The sequence below is a fragment of the Babylonia areolata genome, chromosome 12, assembly GCF_041734735.1.
Source record: "Babylonia areolata isolate BAREFJ2019XMU chromosome 12, ASM4173473v1, whole genome shotgun sequence".
Classification (NCBI taxonomy): domain Eukaryota; kingdom Metazoa; phylum Mollusca; class Gastropoda; order Neogastropoda; family Buccinidae; genus Babylonia; species Babylonia areolata.
Window position 1 is genome coordinate 13,836,389 of NC_134887.1, and position 15,809 is coordinate 13,852,197.

The 15,809-nt window shown below is 38.4% G+C and overlaps 1 protein-coding gene across 1 annotated transcript in view; it reads right to left on the minus strand.

The window, feature by feature from the left end:
* LOC143288399 (G protein-coupled receptor kinase 3-like) overlaps positions 1-15,809 on the minus strand; it is a 53,326-nt gene that overhangs the window by 36,307 nt on the left and 1,210 nt on the right. The window contains exons 3-7 of the mRNA XM_076596823.1: positions 11,440-11,513; positions 6,970-7,071; positions 2,167-2,253; positions 1,114-1,175; positions 173-224 (exon numbers count right to left, since the gene is read on the minus strand). Coding sequence (XP_076452938.1) covers positions 173-224; positions 1,114-1,175; positions 2,167-2,253; positions 6,970-7,071; positions 11,440-11,513 — 377 coding nt within the window. The remainder of the gene's footprint in view (positions 1-172; positions 225-1,113; positions 1,176-2,166; positions 2,254-6,969; positions 7,072-11,439; positions 11,514-15,809) is intronic.

A 15,809-nucleotide genomic window follows, 5' to 3' on the forward strand; every position in this document is an offset into this window, starting at 1 on the left:
AATTGTTCTTAAAACAATATATATGTGCATGTGCGTGTGTGCATGTGCATAGGTGTTTCTGTGTGTGTGTGTGTGTGTGTGTGTGTGTGTGTGTGCGCACAGGCATACATCTACATATGTGTTTGCAACAACTTATGTGTAACGAGCAAGTTATAAACATTCAGGTACTTACATTAATATTTAATTCTAAGTTCTTCCACTGGCAAAACCGGGTATACTTTTCACTGAAACAAAAAACAATAATGAAAAAATGTTTTCACAATACTAAAAAAAACAACAATAAAAAAAAACAACTAAAATCAAACCTTGTGCAACTCTGTCTAAAAACGGTCAATATATCCCACCAAGTTGTCCAACACTTTTCTTTTCATTATCTTACCTTTGTACAAGTTTACCCAATGAACATGTTGCTCACTTATATGACGCTACTGTTTGCCAATAATGGCAGGGAAAGCAGTGTCAGTGACAATTGTGTGCTTCACAATAGCACCACTATAATCCCATCTCAGGTTCACACTAATGATATAAATCAATGGGTTAACAAAATGACATGGTTTAATGATATGGTCTTTAAGAGAACAAACTGCACAGTGTGTTTCAAACTGTAAAAAAAAAAAAAAAAAAAAAAAAAATCCTGTTTTGGTGACAATGCATAAACTCAAGTGATAAACACTAAAAAAAAAAAGTAAAAAAAAAAAAAAGAAGAAAAGTAAAAAAACAAACAAACAAAAATTGATAATAATATGTTTGATTATTTCTGGTAAATTTTACAAAGAAATTTATGGTCCCACTGAAAAAAAACATGTATATAAACATGGACAGTGAACAAATTTTTCACTTCGTGCAAATTTGTCAAATCCATGACCAAATATTTTGTCTTTGTTCATTTGTTTTTCATATAATTATATATGATTATAAAGAAATCCTTACTTTGCACTTTAGTGTCACATGTATGGCCTTAGAAATCTCACCTTTGTAAAACTTTTTTTTTTAAATGTAGCCTCATAAAGCAAATTCTACTGTAATACTAAATGTGAAATATACGACCTCGTAAAGAAATCTTACTTTTGTGCCAATTTGTCAAACACAAAAGGCTTTGTAAAGAAACCTTACCTTTGTACAAATTTGTCAAATATATGGCCTCGTAAAGAATTGCAGATCTCCTCAATGTACGGCTGTAAGACACAGAGAAAATGTAACAATCAAGTTGTCCCATCTCCTCAATATAACATCCATTGATTCACTTACAAAATAATTATTATCTGAAAACACAACATGAGGTAAGGCAAAAAAAAAAAAAGAAAAGAAAAGAAAGTGAATTACATTCTCATGTTCACACCGTCAGAGATACACTACAGATTTCACAACATTAACACAACCTTCACAAACAATATAAAAGTTTTCCACCGATTTCTGTTTTTCACTCAATTATTACTCTTTTTGTTTTCATTTTAACCACCAATTAAATAAAGGGACACAGGAGATATCACCAAGTTTAGAAGAGAAGAAAAAGGCCACAAATCAAAACATATACCTAAACTGCCTAACACACCGGCTTCCCTTACATGTCACAAACAGAAACCAGCTGTCAGGATCAGGTGCCAGTTGCATTGCTTGGTTCTAACTTTTTGACAGCTACACGTGACTAAATGCCTACGCTGACCTAACTACGCCACTGGTCAGTTCCATACTGCACACAGTTAGTAGCGGGTTACGACCATACTAGGCTCTCTTCCGTCCAAGCAATGCAACTGGCTCCAGGACACACAGTGCATTATATCATCCAAGGCCTGACAGCAAGCTTCCTCAGACAATTCTGAGTTGTTGTTTTTTTGTTGCTGCCCCATCATCTGCGCCGTTTCAGTGGCATTACACGGCCACACCTGGGTTCGTCCGTCGCAGTTTCAGCGTCGGCAGTCCACAGGGAACCATCAATGTTGGGTCGCCTGGAGGCCACACACCACAGGAGACCCTGCACTGCTGCTGAGTCACTTTGGTGGTGTTCAGTGGTGCCTGTTCTGTTTTAACGTACCACCTACTAAGCCCCCTACTAGATTCTATGAGTATTAGAAAACGAGAGCACCCCATGACAGCTCAATCACAGACTCACACATTACCGCTCCCTTGCATTACCGCTCAGTGATTACAGAGGACAGACATGTGTACCTGAAATATGTCAGAGGGCAGCAATCGGGTTTTCTCAGCCTGGTTGAGGGCGTCTCTCACGTGGTCCACAGCATCCTTGGAGTACGTCTGCACACGACACACGTCACTGGTCAGTGCTAATTCATTCGTTTATCGCAGCTGCTCACAGCCCTGCAACTGGAGGACTAAAAAAATTTTTTTTTAAACCCACCAAAACTAATCCAATAAAACATAATTATACATAAAGCACAAAATTATATAAAAGAGGCATACAAAATAAGAAACACCAACATGCATCACACGCCATGGGCGCAAATAAAGAATACTGCATAATTATGATGCTGAATAACCAAGTCTAGAAGTCTAGATAAAGGCCAAAAGAACACACAAATCTTTTTTTTAAGGCTTTCCGGAATTTTTTAAAAAAAACAAGAGAGGCAAGGCCTTCAAGACTCACTTGTGATACACTTAAAAAAAAAAAAATCCAAACTTTTTATGTATCGAGTATAACTTCAAAATGTAATGTTTAAGATGAGAAAGATCAGTTTAAAGCAAATTAAGTCCCCTAGCATTAATTACAGAGTAACTTCCCTTTTTTACTATCTGCACCAAAAACATTTGCAAAATAAATAAAACTTCCATGCTTAGCAAAAGAAGTTCCTGTTTGAACAAAAAATGATAATAATGACTGCTCTTGTTGTGGTCAGAATATCAGATCAAAGTGCCAAGTTTAGAGAATACAAAAATATAATATAACAGTAAATGCAGTTTGCATATAATTAGGCTTCATTTTTTTTTTTTTTTTTTGTGCCCATCCCAGAGGTGCAATATTGTTTTAAACAAGATGACTGGAAAGAACTGAATTTTTCCTATTTTTATGCCTAATTTGGTGTCAACTGACAAAGTATTTGTAGAGAAAATGTCAATGTTAAAGTTTACCACAGACACAAAGACACACAGACACACAGACAGACAACCGAACACCGGGTTAAAACATAGACTCACTTTGTTTACACAAGTGAGTCAACTTCATTTTTTTTTTTTTTGTGCCCATCCCAGAGGTGCAATATTGTTTTAAACAAGATGACTGGAAAGAACTGAATTTTTCCTATTTTTATGCCTAATTTGGTGTCAACTGACAAAGTATTTGCAGAGAAAATGTCAAAGTTTACCACAGACACAAAGACACACAGACAGACAACCGAACACCGGGTTAAAACATAGACTCACTTTGTTTACACAAGCGAGTCAAAAATGGTGAAGGGACCAGCCAGGAAGAAAACAAGACAGGAAGAAAAGAACAAGGCCCAAAACAAAAAGAGAAAGACGGAAAAGAGCAAACTTCTAGCAGAGATATTCCGAGACAGTGGAGAAACAATTTATTTTTTATTTATATTTCTTTTTATCACAACAGATTTCTCTGTGTTGAAATTCGGGCTGCTCTCCCCAGGGAGAGCGCGTCGCCACACTACAGCGCCACCCATTTTTTTTATATTTTTTCCTGCATGCAGTTTTATTTCTTTTTCCTATCGATGTGGATTCTTCTACAGAATTTTGCCAGGAACAACCCTTTTGTTGCCATGGGTTCTTTTACGTGCGCTAAGTGCATGCTGCACAAGGGACCTCAGTTTATCGTCTCATCCGAATGACTTGCGTCCAGACCACTTCTCAAGGTCTAGTGGAGGGGGAGAAAACATCGGCGGCTGAGCCTTGATTCGAACCAGCGGGCTCAGATTCTCTCGCTTCCTAGGCGGACGCGTTACCGCCAGGCCATCACTCCATCACTCCACACTGAAGAGAGTCCCCAGCATCCCTACTGGGAGGAATCACTGCTTTGTCAAGTACAAAATGCAACAATGCTAACAGCGAGGAGTCAGCAAACACACCATACAGAGGACCATACTTTACATGCCAGCAGAGTATGACTTGGTCTTCTTTAGGGAAAACAGTCAGTTTGACAATGTACTAAGAAACAAATGACTGTGATAAATCTTCTACAAAATGACACTGCTGATGAATTTCACTCTTCCTTTGTAAGGCATGTGTGTGTGCATGTGTTTTCGTATACATACATATGTGTATGTGTATAAGTGTATATATTTGTATTTGTATTTGTATTTCTTTTTTTTTTTATCACAACAGATTTCTCTGTGTGAAATTCAGGCTGCTCTCCCCAAGGAGAGCACGTCGCTACACTACAGCACCACACTTTTTTTTTTTTTTTTTTTCCTGCATGCATTTTTTTTTTATTATTTGTTTTTCCTATTGAAGTGGATTTTTCTACAGAATTTTGCCAGGAACAACCCTTTTGTTGCCGTGGGTTCTTTTACGTGCACTAACTGCATGCTGCACACGGGACCTCAGTTTATCGTCTCATCCGAATGACTAGTGTCCAGACCACCATTCAAGGTCAAGTGGAGGGGGAGAAAATATCAGCGGCTGAGCCGAGATTTGAACATGCACTCAGATTCTCTCGCTTCCTACATGGACGCGTTACCTCTAGGCCATCACTCCACTTATGTGTGTGTGTGTGTGTGTGTGTGTGTGTGTGTATGCATGTCAGTGTGTGTGTGCATGCACATGTATGTGCACAGGCAAGTGTGTTCATGCGCTAATGTTTCACAGAACCATGCGTTTTATGCATCTTAACTGGTTGGAAGCTCTAATTCAATTGTGTCACAAATTATTTAGCTTTCTTTATAATCAAGCCCAAGAAGAATAAAAAAAAAATAGCAGCAGCAAATTCCTTGGCACAGTGACAAGACACTGAGTGATGATTCAGCTGTTTCACTGGCCCCACTACCAACACACTTTTTTAACCAGATGTCAGCACTATACTGGATTTAAAAAAAAAAAAAAAACGAAAGAAAAAGAAAAACAAAAAACCTGCTCACACCAGCCGGTAGATACAGATACCACCTGAGACTTGTGAAGTATAACTGTGTGTAATACCTTTTCTGCCATTGTTTCTACATGCCTGATAGTGATACGCCACTCAAGGGAAAAGACTAAACATTTTCATGGGCCCGTTTTGTTTCAGTCCTAAAATGAGGTAAAAAATCTTTTTCTTTTAAAAAAAAAAATAACTTCCAACACACAAAAAATCTGCACTTATTATAAACAAAGTCATGTTTTGCACTTTGTGGTCTGGGGGCAAGTTTCAGTACGGCCAAAAAATGCATGTCTGTAAAAAGCATCAGCTGATCTTTATCACCAATTCAGAAATTTTGCTCTCCAACTCACACCCAGTTGGTGGTGATGTCCCAAGATTCTGATTTTGAATGTGTGTGTGTGTGTGTGTGTGTGTGTGTGTGTGTGTGTGAGAGAGAGAGAGAGAGAGAGAGAGAGAGAGAGCATCATTGGCCCCTTCCTACCCACTCTGGACAGCTTTAAAAAAAGATATGTGCCCCACCCTTTTTTTTTTTCCAGAACCAAACGCTTCAGGAAAAAATATGCCACCACTTAGAAGTTTATTTTTCTTCATTACTTGACACCACAAGGCAGCTTTTCGGTGAGGAACTTCCAGGAATACTTCAATATAAATTTGCACTGAATTAACACAATATGTTGGCGACTTTTCCCCCTGCAAAACCCCAGTGTTCTTCTACACACTGACACTGGTCCCACACTACAGCTCTCACCCTCCTCCCCCCTAGCCCCCCACCCAACCAACTGACAATCTGATTCCATCTGAAATAGTGAGCAGTTCAAGCACCAGCCCACCATGAAGTTGTTTTGTTTTTCACTCAGTTGAAATTTTACATGGACTGGACAAGATGTAGGTTGAAATGGAACTTTTAATGTTATTCTAAATAAATCTTTTTATAATATTGCTGGTTTCTTTTCTGACTGATTTTCAGAACTAACAGGTATGCAGCCCTGAAATGGCCTCTCAGGCTTTTGCCCTGGACTATGAGTTACAGTATCTTATCATCTGAGGTCAGAATAAATATCACAATCACTTGTGCAGAAATCCTCCACACGGCTGCCACGCTTCAGTGGTATTCGGCAGCAGTGCCTGATCTGTTTTCACAGACACACCTCACACACAAAATCATCACCTGAGAATGACCACTCAGTATTTGAGTAAGACGCTGAGCGTCTCCCTATGGAGGTGGCTAGAGGCAAAATACAACCGTTTCCCCTTTATCAGTAGCCCTTATGCACAGTACATGCTGACTGACGATGTTCACCTGCACATGATGGACTGACAGCCATGAAAATAACAACAAAAATCCATAAAAACAAACACTTTTGTGAAAGAATGAGGACCACGTGACTGCTGCAGACTAGCACACTAGTCAGTGAAGGGATGTCAACTCACCAAGATGAAACAACAAGTAAGTTACCGAGGTGAAACAACAAGCAAGTTACCGAGATGAAACAACAAGCAAGTAAGTTATTCAGTATGTCAGTCACTGTTCTTTACTTGCGCTTCTTCCTCTCAACACTGCACCAGTCGTGTTCAGCAAAATCAGTTACATCACCGAAAAGAACAGAAAATATAACAACTGTACTTTGAACTTGTGTGCTGATTTCGATTCAGCAGTCAAAGGGTACTTTGAACTTGTGTGCTGATCTCGATTCAGCAGTCAAAGGGTACTTTGAACTTGTGTGCTAATCTCGATTCAGCAGTCAAAGGGTACTTTGAACTTGTGTGCTAATCTCGATTCAGCAGTCAATGGGTACTTTGAACTTGTGTGCTAATCTCGATTCAGCAGTCAAAGGGTACTTTGAACTTGTGTGCTGATCTTGATTCAGCAGTCAAAGGGGTTAAACTGCTCCTTGTGTGGAAGCCGCTCAAAGAGAGAATCAATGACTTACGTGTGACTGCGACAGGAGCTCTTTCATGATGAACTGATCAAACGTCTGTCTGCCATCCCGTAAGCGTTCTTCGTCAGTCTCCAGCTTCTCAAATAACTTGATCTGAACAGAATGGGTTTCCAGTATAATACATGCCAACATATAAAACTTTTTAAATGAATGAATCAATCAATCAGTTCACAAGTTTCTTTTTTCATGAAATTAACAAATATTATTGTGAGACTTGTCAGAAAAAACACGATTTCACCAATTCACAAAAGGCATACATATTTTTGAGATTTTTAAACTAAAAGTAAAACAGAAAATATGTTATCTTTTACTGAAGTTTGCCGAATTAACTATATAGTGGGTGTTTGAATGTGTTTGATTTCAGAGACAATTTTCTGGAAATATCCTGGATGGATGAATTGAAACTGTTCTTATTCACAGTCAATATAACAATATAATGCTAGGCAGCTGGGAAACTTCAATACCTGCTTAACTGGCTTTACAACAGGACAGATAGTGGAGCATATCAGGCTGTTTGCAGATCCGGAAAGACTGAATCTGATGCAGAGGTTCCACTTGGAAATGTAAGTGGATGCTGACATTGAAAAGTGGCTCAATGAAAGCAGTGACACGCACTGACGCAGTAAATCATAACCACATGACACTGTCATGACACTAAAATTTGACCTTTCTTTTTAGAACCTAATGTAGGTTTTTTCCTGCTTCCATGTTGTTGTTTTTTTTTCATTAACAAAATGCATAATAATGTAATCATAACAAAACAAAACACTTTCAAACATTACAGAACCAAACACTTTGAAAAACTACAATCATCTTCATTTTCAATGCGCAAGTAGGAGGCAACTCCCACATTTACACAAGGGCTTCCACATGTATACAATTATGATATCATGCCACTTAAATGAATTAGGGGCTCCATTTAGGGTGGTGTAAATATCATGTATCTTTCATGGTTTGTGAATATAATTCACAGTCAATTACACAATTTGTAGGATTTTTATGCTCATACTTTAACTTTATCGAGTGAATGTGTGTAAAGGGGTTAATATATGTGACGCCGCACACGAAAATCATGGATAAGTCGCTGGAGTAAATTTCATGCAACACACTGTGAAAGTGACAAGGGGTGAAAATATCAAATTTGAGTTTTTTGGTTATTCAGATTCTATTATTCTTTTTCTATTAAATTTCCAAGTATTATAAAGAAATATAAGGTATTAGTGTTTTATTCTGATGTTTTCCCATTGGGAATTGGTGATCAAGAGTGGGAAACAGCGAACTCATTTGCCCCAATTTTCTCAGAAGTACGTTTGTGATCATTACGAGACTCAAATGCATGTATCTCAAAAACTAATAAAGATACTTGAATTCTGTTTTCTGTGTGTTATTCAGAATTCTCTCCACTTTCAGATAAAAGAATAATATCATTTTGTGAATTTTGACCATTATCCATGATTTTCGCATCCATCATCACATATACTACCAGGTCTGCACATCTGCAGGCCTGGCAGGAAAAAACCTGGCACCTTTAACCAACCATGCACAAAACTACTATCATTTTCCATTATTTCATACACACACACTGCTTCAGATATGACAAAGAAACATTCAGTTCCACACTCACGAAAAAAAAAAAACCCAAAAAAACCCTGACAAATAAGAACTGCAACAACAAAAAACACAAACAACTGGCACTGGTAGCATCAGTATTCCAGGACAGATGGCACTGCAGCCATTTAGCCAAATGCCACACACACACACACACACACACACACACACAAAATAAACAGCACACAAACACACCCTGAAAAAAAAAGTAAATAAATAAAACATAATGAAATGAAGCTGCTGCCAAGCCAGCACTACTCCATGTGGGCCAGTGATCATGAATTATATACACAAAAGGGCTATCAAAACACGATTTATTCTCCTTCCCTATCAAACAGAGTAAATGAACTCGAGTTTCAGTTTCATGGAGGAGTCAGAGTGTGCGGATTGATCCGTATGTGCTGACTGTTCCCTGTATTACACACTACACCTCATCTGCTATATATAAAAAAAAAAAAAAAAAAAAATTTAAAGGCAGCAGACTTCTGACATTCGCACATTAACCCAACATGCTGATCAGGCCTTGAGAAAAACTCAGGTACTGTTTTTCAATACTAATAAAGTGCTTGCCAAACTAACTTGGTGAAAATACCCTGCAAATGTCAGCATCCAGTTGCTTTTCTTTACTCAACTATGACAAATCATCACACAAAGGACTGACAGGATAGCCAGGACTGAATAAAAACACAGCTGATATTGTAATAGTGAAACCACATGACAGGTTCTAACTTTAAGCAAAGCACTTAACATGTGTAAATTTAATCAATCAATCAATCAATTAAAAACACTTTATTAATCCACATGGAAATTAAGTTGTGCAATCACAGGCTCATTGTAAACACTGGCATAAAATCATGCGCAACATAAGAAGAGATTAAAACTAGTCAAATAAGAAATTCCCAACAGCTGACGATATACTAACCCCCATCCCCACACACATACTCATGTTAAGACAATAGGGTATTGCACAACAATATTAACAAATGAAAACATCCAACAAAAAAAGGGTATAAGATTACTAAAAAATGACGCGCGCACGCACGCACGCACACACACACACACACACACACACTCACGCACACACACATTTAAGCTAATGTTAAAGCAAAATAAAGCTGAATTATGAAAAACACAAGGAAGTAAGAACATTTCTGTTTATGTAGATCACTTTCAAACAAAATTATTAGCGAGTATACAAAAAACAACAACCAAAAACAAAAAAACCCCAAAGTAAGAACATTTCTGTTTATGTAGATCACTTTCAAACAAAATTATTAGCGAGTGTACAAAAAACAACAACAACCAAAAACAAACAAAAAACCCAAAGAAGTAAAAACATTTATGTTTATGCAGATTACTTTCACACTCTCAAATAATTATCTATAATCAAATGCATTGATTCAGAGTCCTGTGTGTCAATTCTGTGTAAACAGGGGACAATTAACTATTCAGGTCATAAACAAACCTTAAACTTAAGGTCGAGTCAAGAGCAACATAATTCCAGCAAACTCCCAGACCTCTTTAGAAGAAAAATAATTGCTTCCAAGGAACAGTTCCAGATCATAACTGGTCACAAAGGGAACAACATTAATTTTCTGACATTGTAAACCAGCACACACAAACACAAAGTTGTTTCCTCTGACCTTCTAAACCAGCACACACAAACATAAGCTTGTTTCCTCTGACCTAAACCAGGACACACAAGCTTGTTTCCTCTGACTTTCTAAACCAGCACACACAAGCACAAGCTTGTTTCCTCTGAACCTCTAAACCAGCACACACATGCACAAGCTTGTTTCCTCTGACTTTCTAAACCAGCACACACAAGCACAAGCTTGTTTCCTCTGAACCTCTAAACCAGCACACACATGCACAAGCTTGTTTCCTCTGACCTAAACCAGGACACACAAGCTTGTTTCCTCTGAACCTCTAAACCAGCACACACAAGCACAAGCTTGTTTCCTCTGAACCTCTAAACCAGCACACACAAACACAAGCTTGTTTCCTCTGAACCTCTAAACCAGCACACACAAGCACAAGCTTGTTTCCTCTGAACCTCTAAACCAGCACACACAAACACAAGCTTGTTTCCTCTAAACTTCTAAACCAGCACACACAAGCACAAGCTTGTTTCCTCTGAACCTCTAAACCAGCACACACAAGCACAAGCTTGTTTCCTCTGACCTTCAAAACCAGCACACAAAAGCACAAGCTTGTTTCCTCTGAACTTTTAAACCAGCACACACAAGCACAAGCTTGTTTCCTCTGACTTTCTAAACCAGCACACACAAGCACAAGCTTTTTTCCTCTGACCAACTAAACCAGCACACAAAAGCACAAGCATGTTTCCTCCTCTGACCTAAACCAGCACACACAAGCTTGTTTCCTCTGACATTCTAAACCAGCACAAACAAGCACGAGCTTGTTTCCTCTGACCTAAACCAGCACACACAAACACAAGCTTGTTTCCTCTGACCTTCTAAACAAGCACACACAAACACAAGCTTGTTTCCTCAGGACATTCACTATAATTTGTTTTTTACCCAAAATTTGTACTTTTGGCTGTATTTTTTGTTTTGTTTTGTTCACTTTCTATTTCCTCTGGACTTTTGCTGTAATGTTTATTTTTCCCAAAGCTTGTCCATTAGGTCTTTTTTCATTTGTTTCATTTTGATTTTCTCATTCTAAAATCACACTAAGTGAACAGACATGCTAAAGTGAAGAACACACACATACAAGCATTCATGCACACACACATACATACACACACATGCATGCATTTACACACAGACTCACACGCACACAAACAGTATTATAAACACACACACACACACAGAAAGATACAACACATACCTCTTCATAGAACTTCAGCTGTGGAACTGGTTCATCGTAGACATTTTCACAGAAGTCTTTGAACAACAAGTACCCTGACAAAGAAAAAATAAAACACCAGAACATTAATTTTTCCCCCCTCTCTATGTCAAAAAATGTGAAACACTGAAAGACAGACTAGATACAGAACAAAGTTGACTTAAAAAAAACAACAAAAAACACAACCCAGATGTGTGCACAAGTTATGAATAAAACAAACTTGAAAAGTGAAGATCTTCATCTTGTCAATGTGCTGATGTATTTAATGTCATCATAGTGCAAAACTAAAAGCTTGTGTGCATGATAGTGTTCACTGATGTTACTGTGAAAGATATATGTGTGTGCGTGTGTGCATGTGTGCATGTGTGTGTGTGTGTGTGTTCTTCACTTTAACTTTAAGAATTTACTCAGTGTGATTTTCTAGAGTGCGTGTTATTAACGTGAGAGTGTGTGAGTATGTGTAGGTGCATGTGTGTGTGTGCGCGCGAATGTGTGTGTGTGTGTGCACGTGCCCCTCATGCCTCTGTGAGGGTGCACACAATGTCATAAATTTATGTGTGTGAGAAAGAGAGACAAGCAAACACAGAGAGAAAGATGGAAAGAGGGACAAAGACAGATGGACAGAAACCTTATACATCATTACAATTTACATGCAATATGTGAAAGACTGAGACCAACAAAAGGCTAGAGAGTTCAGGAGCACCTCTGGTTTGAAAGTTTAGGTTTTTTAAAGATAATCCTATGCTCTAAACAACATTTCCCCTATTTATAATTATATAGTACATTTTGAAACAATTTGTAAATGTTCATGAGAAAGTAAAACTGTATAAGTTGGGTTTTTTTATGCCAATATGATTTACCTATTATGAAGTTTGCATAAGATTAAAAACACGGATACTGAAACTGCAACATGCCTGCAGCAGGAAAATGGTTCAAGTCTTTCTTTTACAAAACCATCAATGTAATTCCTGTGCATGGGGCAGTGTTTGTGTAACATCATTACATATGTGTTCAGCGCACATTCATTTCTCCTGTCATTATGAAAATAAACTGAAAACCTACTATACATACTGTCTATTTTACATAAAAAATGATTTACCTTATACTTAATTATAACAAGAAATGTGACAAAAGAAACATGCATTTGAACATATGGACCTTGCACAGATCTTCAAGCTTTCCTGCTTGTATACATTTACTAGTGGTTTGGCGAGTAAAAAATATATCTATCCAAAATGAAGCTAGCTAACGAGGGAACTATTCTGGTGGAGGGTGCCATCTGTTTGGTGTTTTGATACCATTCACAGCATGTTATCGTTATCTGTTTTACTGCATTACTAGGTGCCAGCTGTGGCAAGGGTAGCCATCTGGTCTTTTATTGTTTGAACTTGTTGTGACCCTAGTTTGTGATACTCATTTACTTGCTCTTGGCAGATGGTTGTGAACCCCAGCAGATTTGTGTTTGTGTGCATGTGTTGCGGGGTGGGGTGGGGTGGGGTGGGGGGTGGGGGGGTTGTGGTGGGGGGTGGACATAGGTAGGTGGCGTTTTTGACACTGAGAAAGAGAGGGGGGAGGGGAGAGAGAGAGAGAGAGAGAGAGAGAGAGAGAGAGAGAGAGAGAGAGAGAGAGTGTGTGTGTGTGTGTGTGCATACCTGTCGGTGAGTGGATGTTTTCAGAAAGAGTGAGAGAGAGAGAGAGTGTGTATGTTTCTGTGTGTGAGTGTGTGTGTGTGTGTGTGTGTGTGTGTGTGTGTGTGTGTGTGTGTCAGAGTGTTAGTGAGTGTTTTTAAAGGGCTTGTGCTTATGTGTGTGTGTGTGTGTGTGCGTGTGCGTGTACATGTGCATGCATGCACATGTGTGTCAGTGTGTGTGTGTGTGTGTGTGTGTGTGTGTGTGTGTGTGTGTGTGATGAGTGTCAGTGTTTGTTTCACATTGTACGTCATTCTTTGAAATTTGGGTTCAACTTCCAAGAACTTGGTGGCTGATTTTTCTGGCTTCTGTGAAGTGCTCTCTCACGATGACTGACCCCTGTTCAGGAGGAGTACCTTAAGAATCACATTATACTCACTGACCTCCCCCCATGCCCCGAAGGGTGGGCTTTTATGATATACTAGTCACAACTTTCCCTATGAATCCTATGAATCTGATGCACTGGTGATAAAAACAGTTTTGCAAAATCAGCCGTTTACATCCACACATCCTTCACTCAAACAGTCAAAGGAAGTCAGGATTTCCTGCAACACTTTGAGCGTAGTTCGACATAACTGTGTGTCTGATCATAACATGCCCAACAGTTGATGGATGCAGGCTGATGTAACTTGTTTCACAGGGTTTCATCAGAGACACTTGTACCTAACTCACTGAAATAACGTTCAGACACTCACTGGCCCAAAACAGACTTGAGTGGCGGTTCTTTGTTACTGCCCTATATGCCACAGGACAAAATGGGCAGAGAGAGAGAGGACAAAGTGTTAGGACGCTTAGGAAAAATCGTGTACATTCTCACTTTGTATTATTATAATTTTATATTACTGGCAAGTTGTACTGAACTGAAAAAGTGAAATATTTACACCAGACACGCCTTTTATAAATCATATCTTTTCGCCAAATATAAGAGATCTGAAACTTAAAAATAAACTCATTTTACTGGTTTGATCAGTTGATATGGGCTGGACTTTACATTTGTGGTCCAAGCTTCTGAGCACTGCTGACTAGTAGTATTATCTTTGTCCTGGTGCGTAGACCACAAAGATGTCTTGGGTTTTCTCAACTTCTGCCTGTCCAGAGGCCAGGCAGTCAAAAAATGAAAAGACCTGCCTGTCTCCTCCTCCTTTCAACACGCAAACTGCTTTGAAAAGCAAGAGCATATATATTTAACGCCCACACAACCAGCTGAATTTTTTTCTTCAGCAGCATGGTAATGGAATACACCGTCAGTCAGAGTTAGTTTCCTTCAGTTCAACAGGAAGTCGCTGTCACTGTGTCAGTGTCACAGTGCCAAAGTAAACACTGTCAGAACAGGTGATAACTACAGATAAGCTGCATGTCTGTTGGCCTGGTGTTTCCAATTCCATCAAAGCAGATGACTGGCAGCACCTTAGTCATACACATTCACTGCTGTGTCCGACACAGAAAAAATCATTTGCACGAGGTGTTGATTTGATTGAAAATGTTTCACTTTCAGTCATTTTCAAGACCTACTGGTCCAACAGACATGTCCAACATTCATGAATCCCTGTGTTTTAAAGTTTAGGGAAGCTTTGTACCTTAGTTGAACTAGCTAAAGGGAACACTGGTCGGCACGCCAGTCTTGTATACATTGTACTTCTGGCCAAAGACTGTTGTTAGAGCACGAAAATTGGAGTCTGTGGAGTTACAAAAGACCTATCAAAAATGGAAGCACTGTGAAAAAGAAGAAACTGGTTTTGAACATGAACAATGAAGTTTTCAAAGTGCAGTAATGAATGAAAGCTCAAGAGCTGTGACTTTTTTTTCTTTTTTTTTTAAGGAAATTGTTTTTTTAATTTAAAAAAACAACAAAAAAAAACAACTAATGACCAGCACAGAACTTTTCTCATTCACAGTTAACTCCCCCACCCCCACCCCAAAATTGCATGCACAGGAGACAGACTGGTGCCAGGTGACCAACATAATATCAGTTCTATAATATAGGCTCTATCAAATAATTATCAAAGTTGAAAATTAACTCCTTGACACCAATACCATCTTAAAAGAAAATTTTTTTGACTATGAATGAATAAAACAAAGTTTCTTGCAGAAGTGTACTTGCGTACCCCGCCCAACAACAACAAACAAAAAAAGAAAATAAATAAAATAAAATGGAAGAAGTGATGATGAAGATTCGATGGGGACATAAAAAGGCTGAGAGGTCTAGGCAGATAACTGCCAGTCCCTATACTACTATTACTACTACTACTACCAATTCTTTCAACAGATCTTAGGCTGCTGGATACTCTCTTACTGTTAATTATGATATCACTATCTTTAGACGCTGAGTGATTTGATAATAACCAGATGATAGATCTATACAGTAAACAAATCATTAGGGTCTATTGTTCCATGATCCATCACAGAAAATCAATATCACAGTATGAGTCACGACTTATATTCTGCCATGTTTTCTTTGTTTAGTGGCATGCATCTAAGTCTTCACACTATAGACAGAACGAAGGGGAGAATGGGAATAGTTATAAAAATTCAAACATACACATATATGTCACTGATAAATTAATATCAATGTATAAAATCAAATATGATCATAATTATGTGGAAAGTAATGACTTTTACTAGCTTCAGCACAATAATTTATCGATATGTGTGAACCATGGAGTT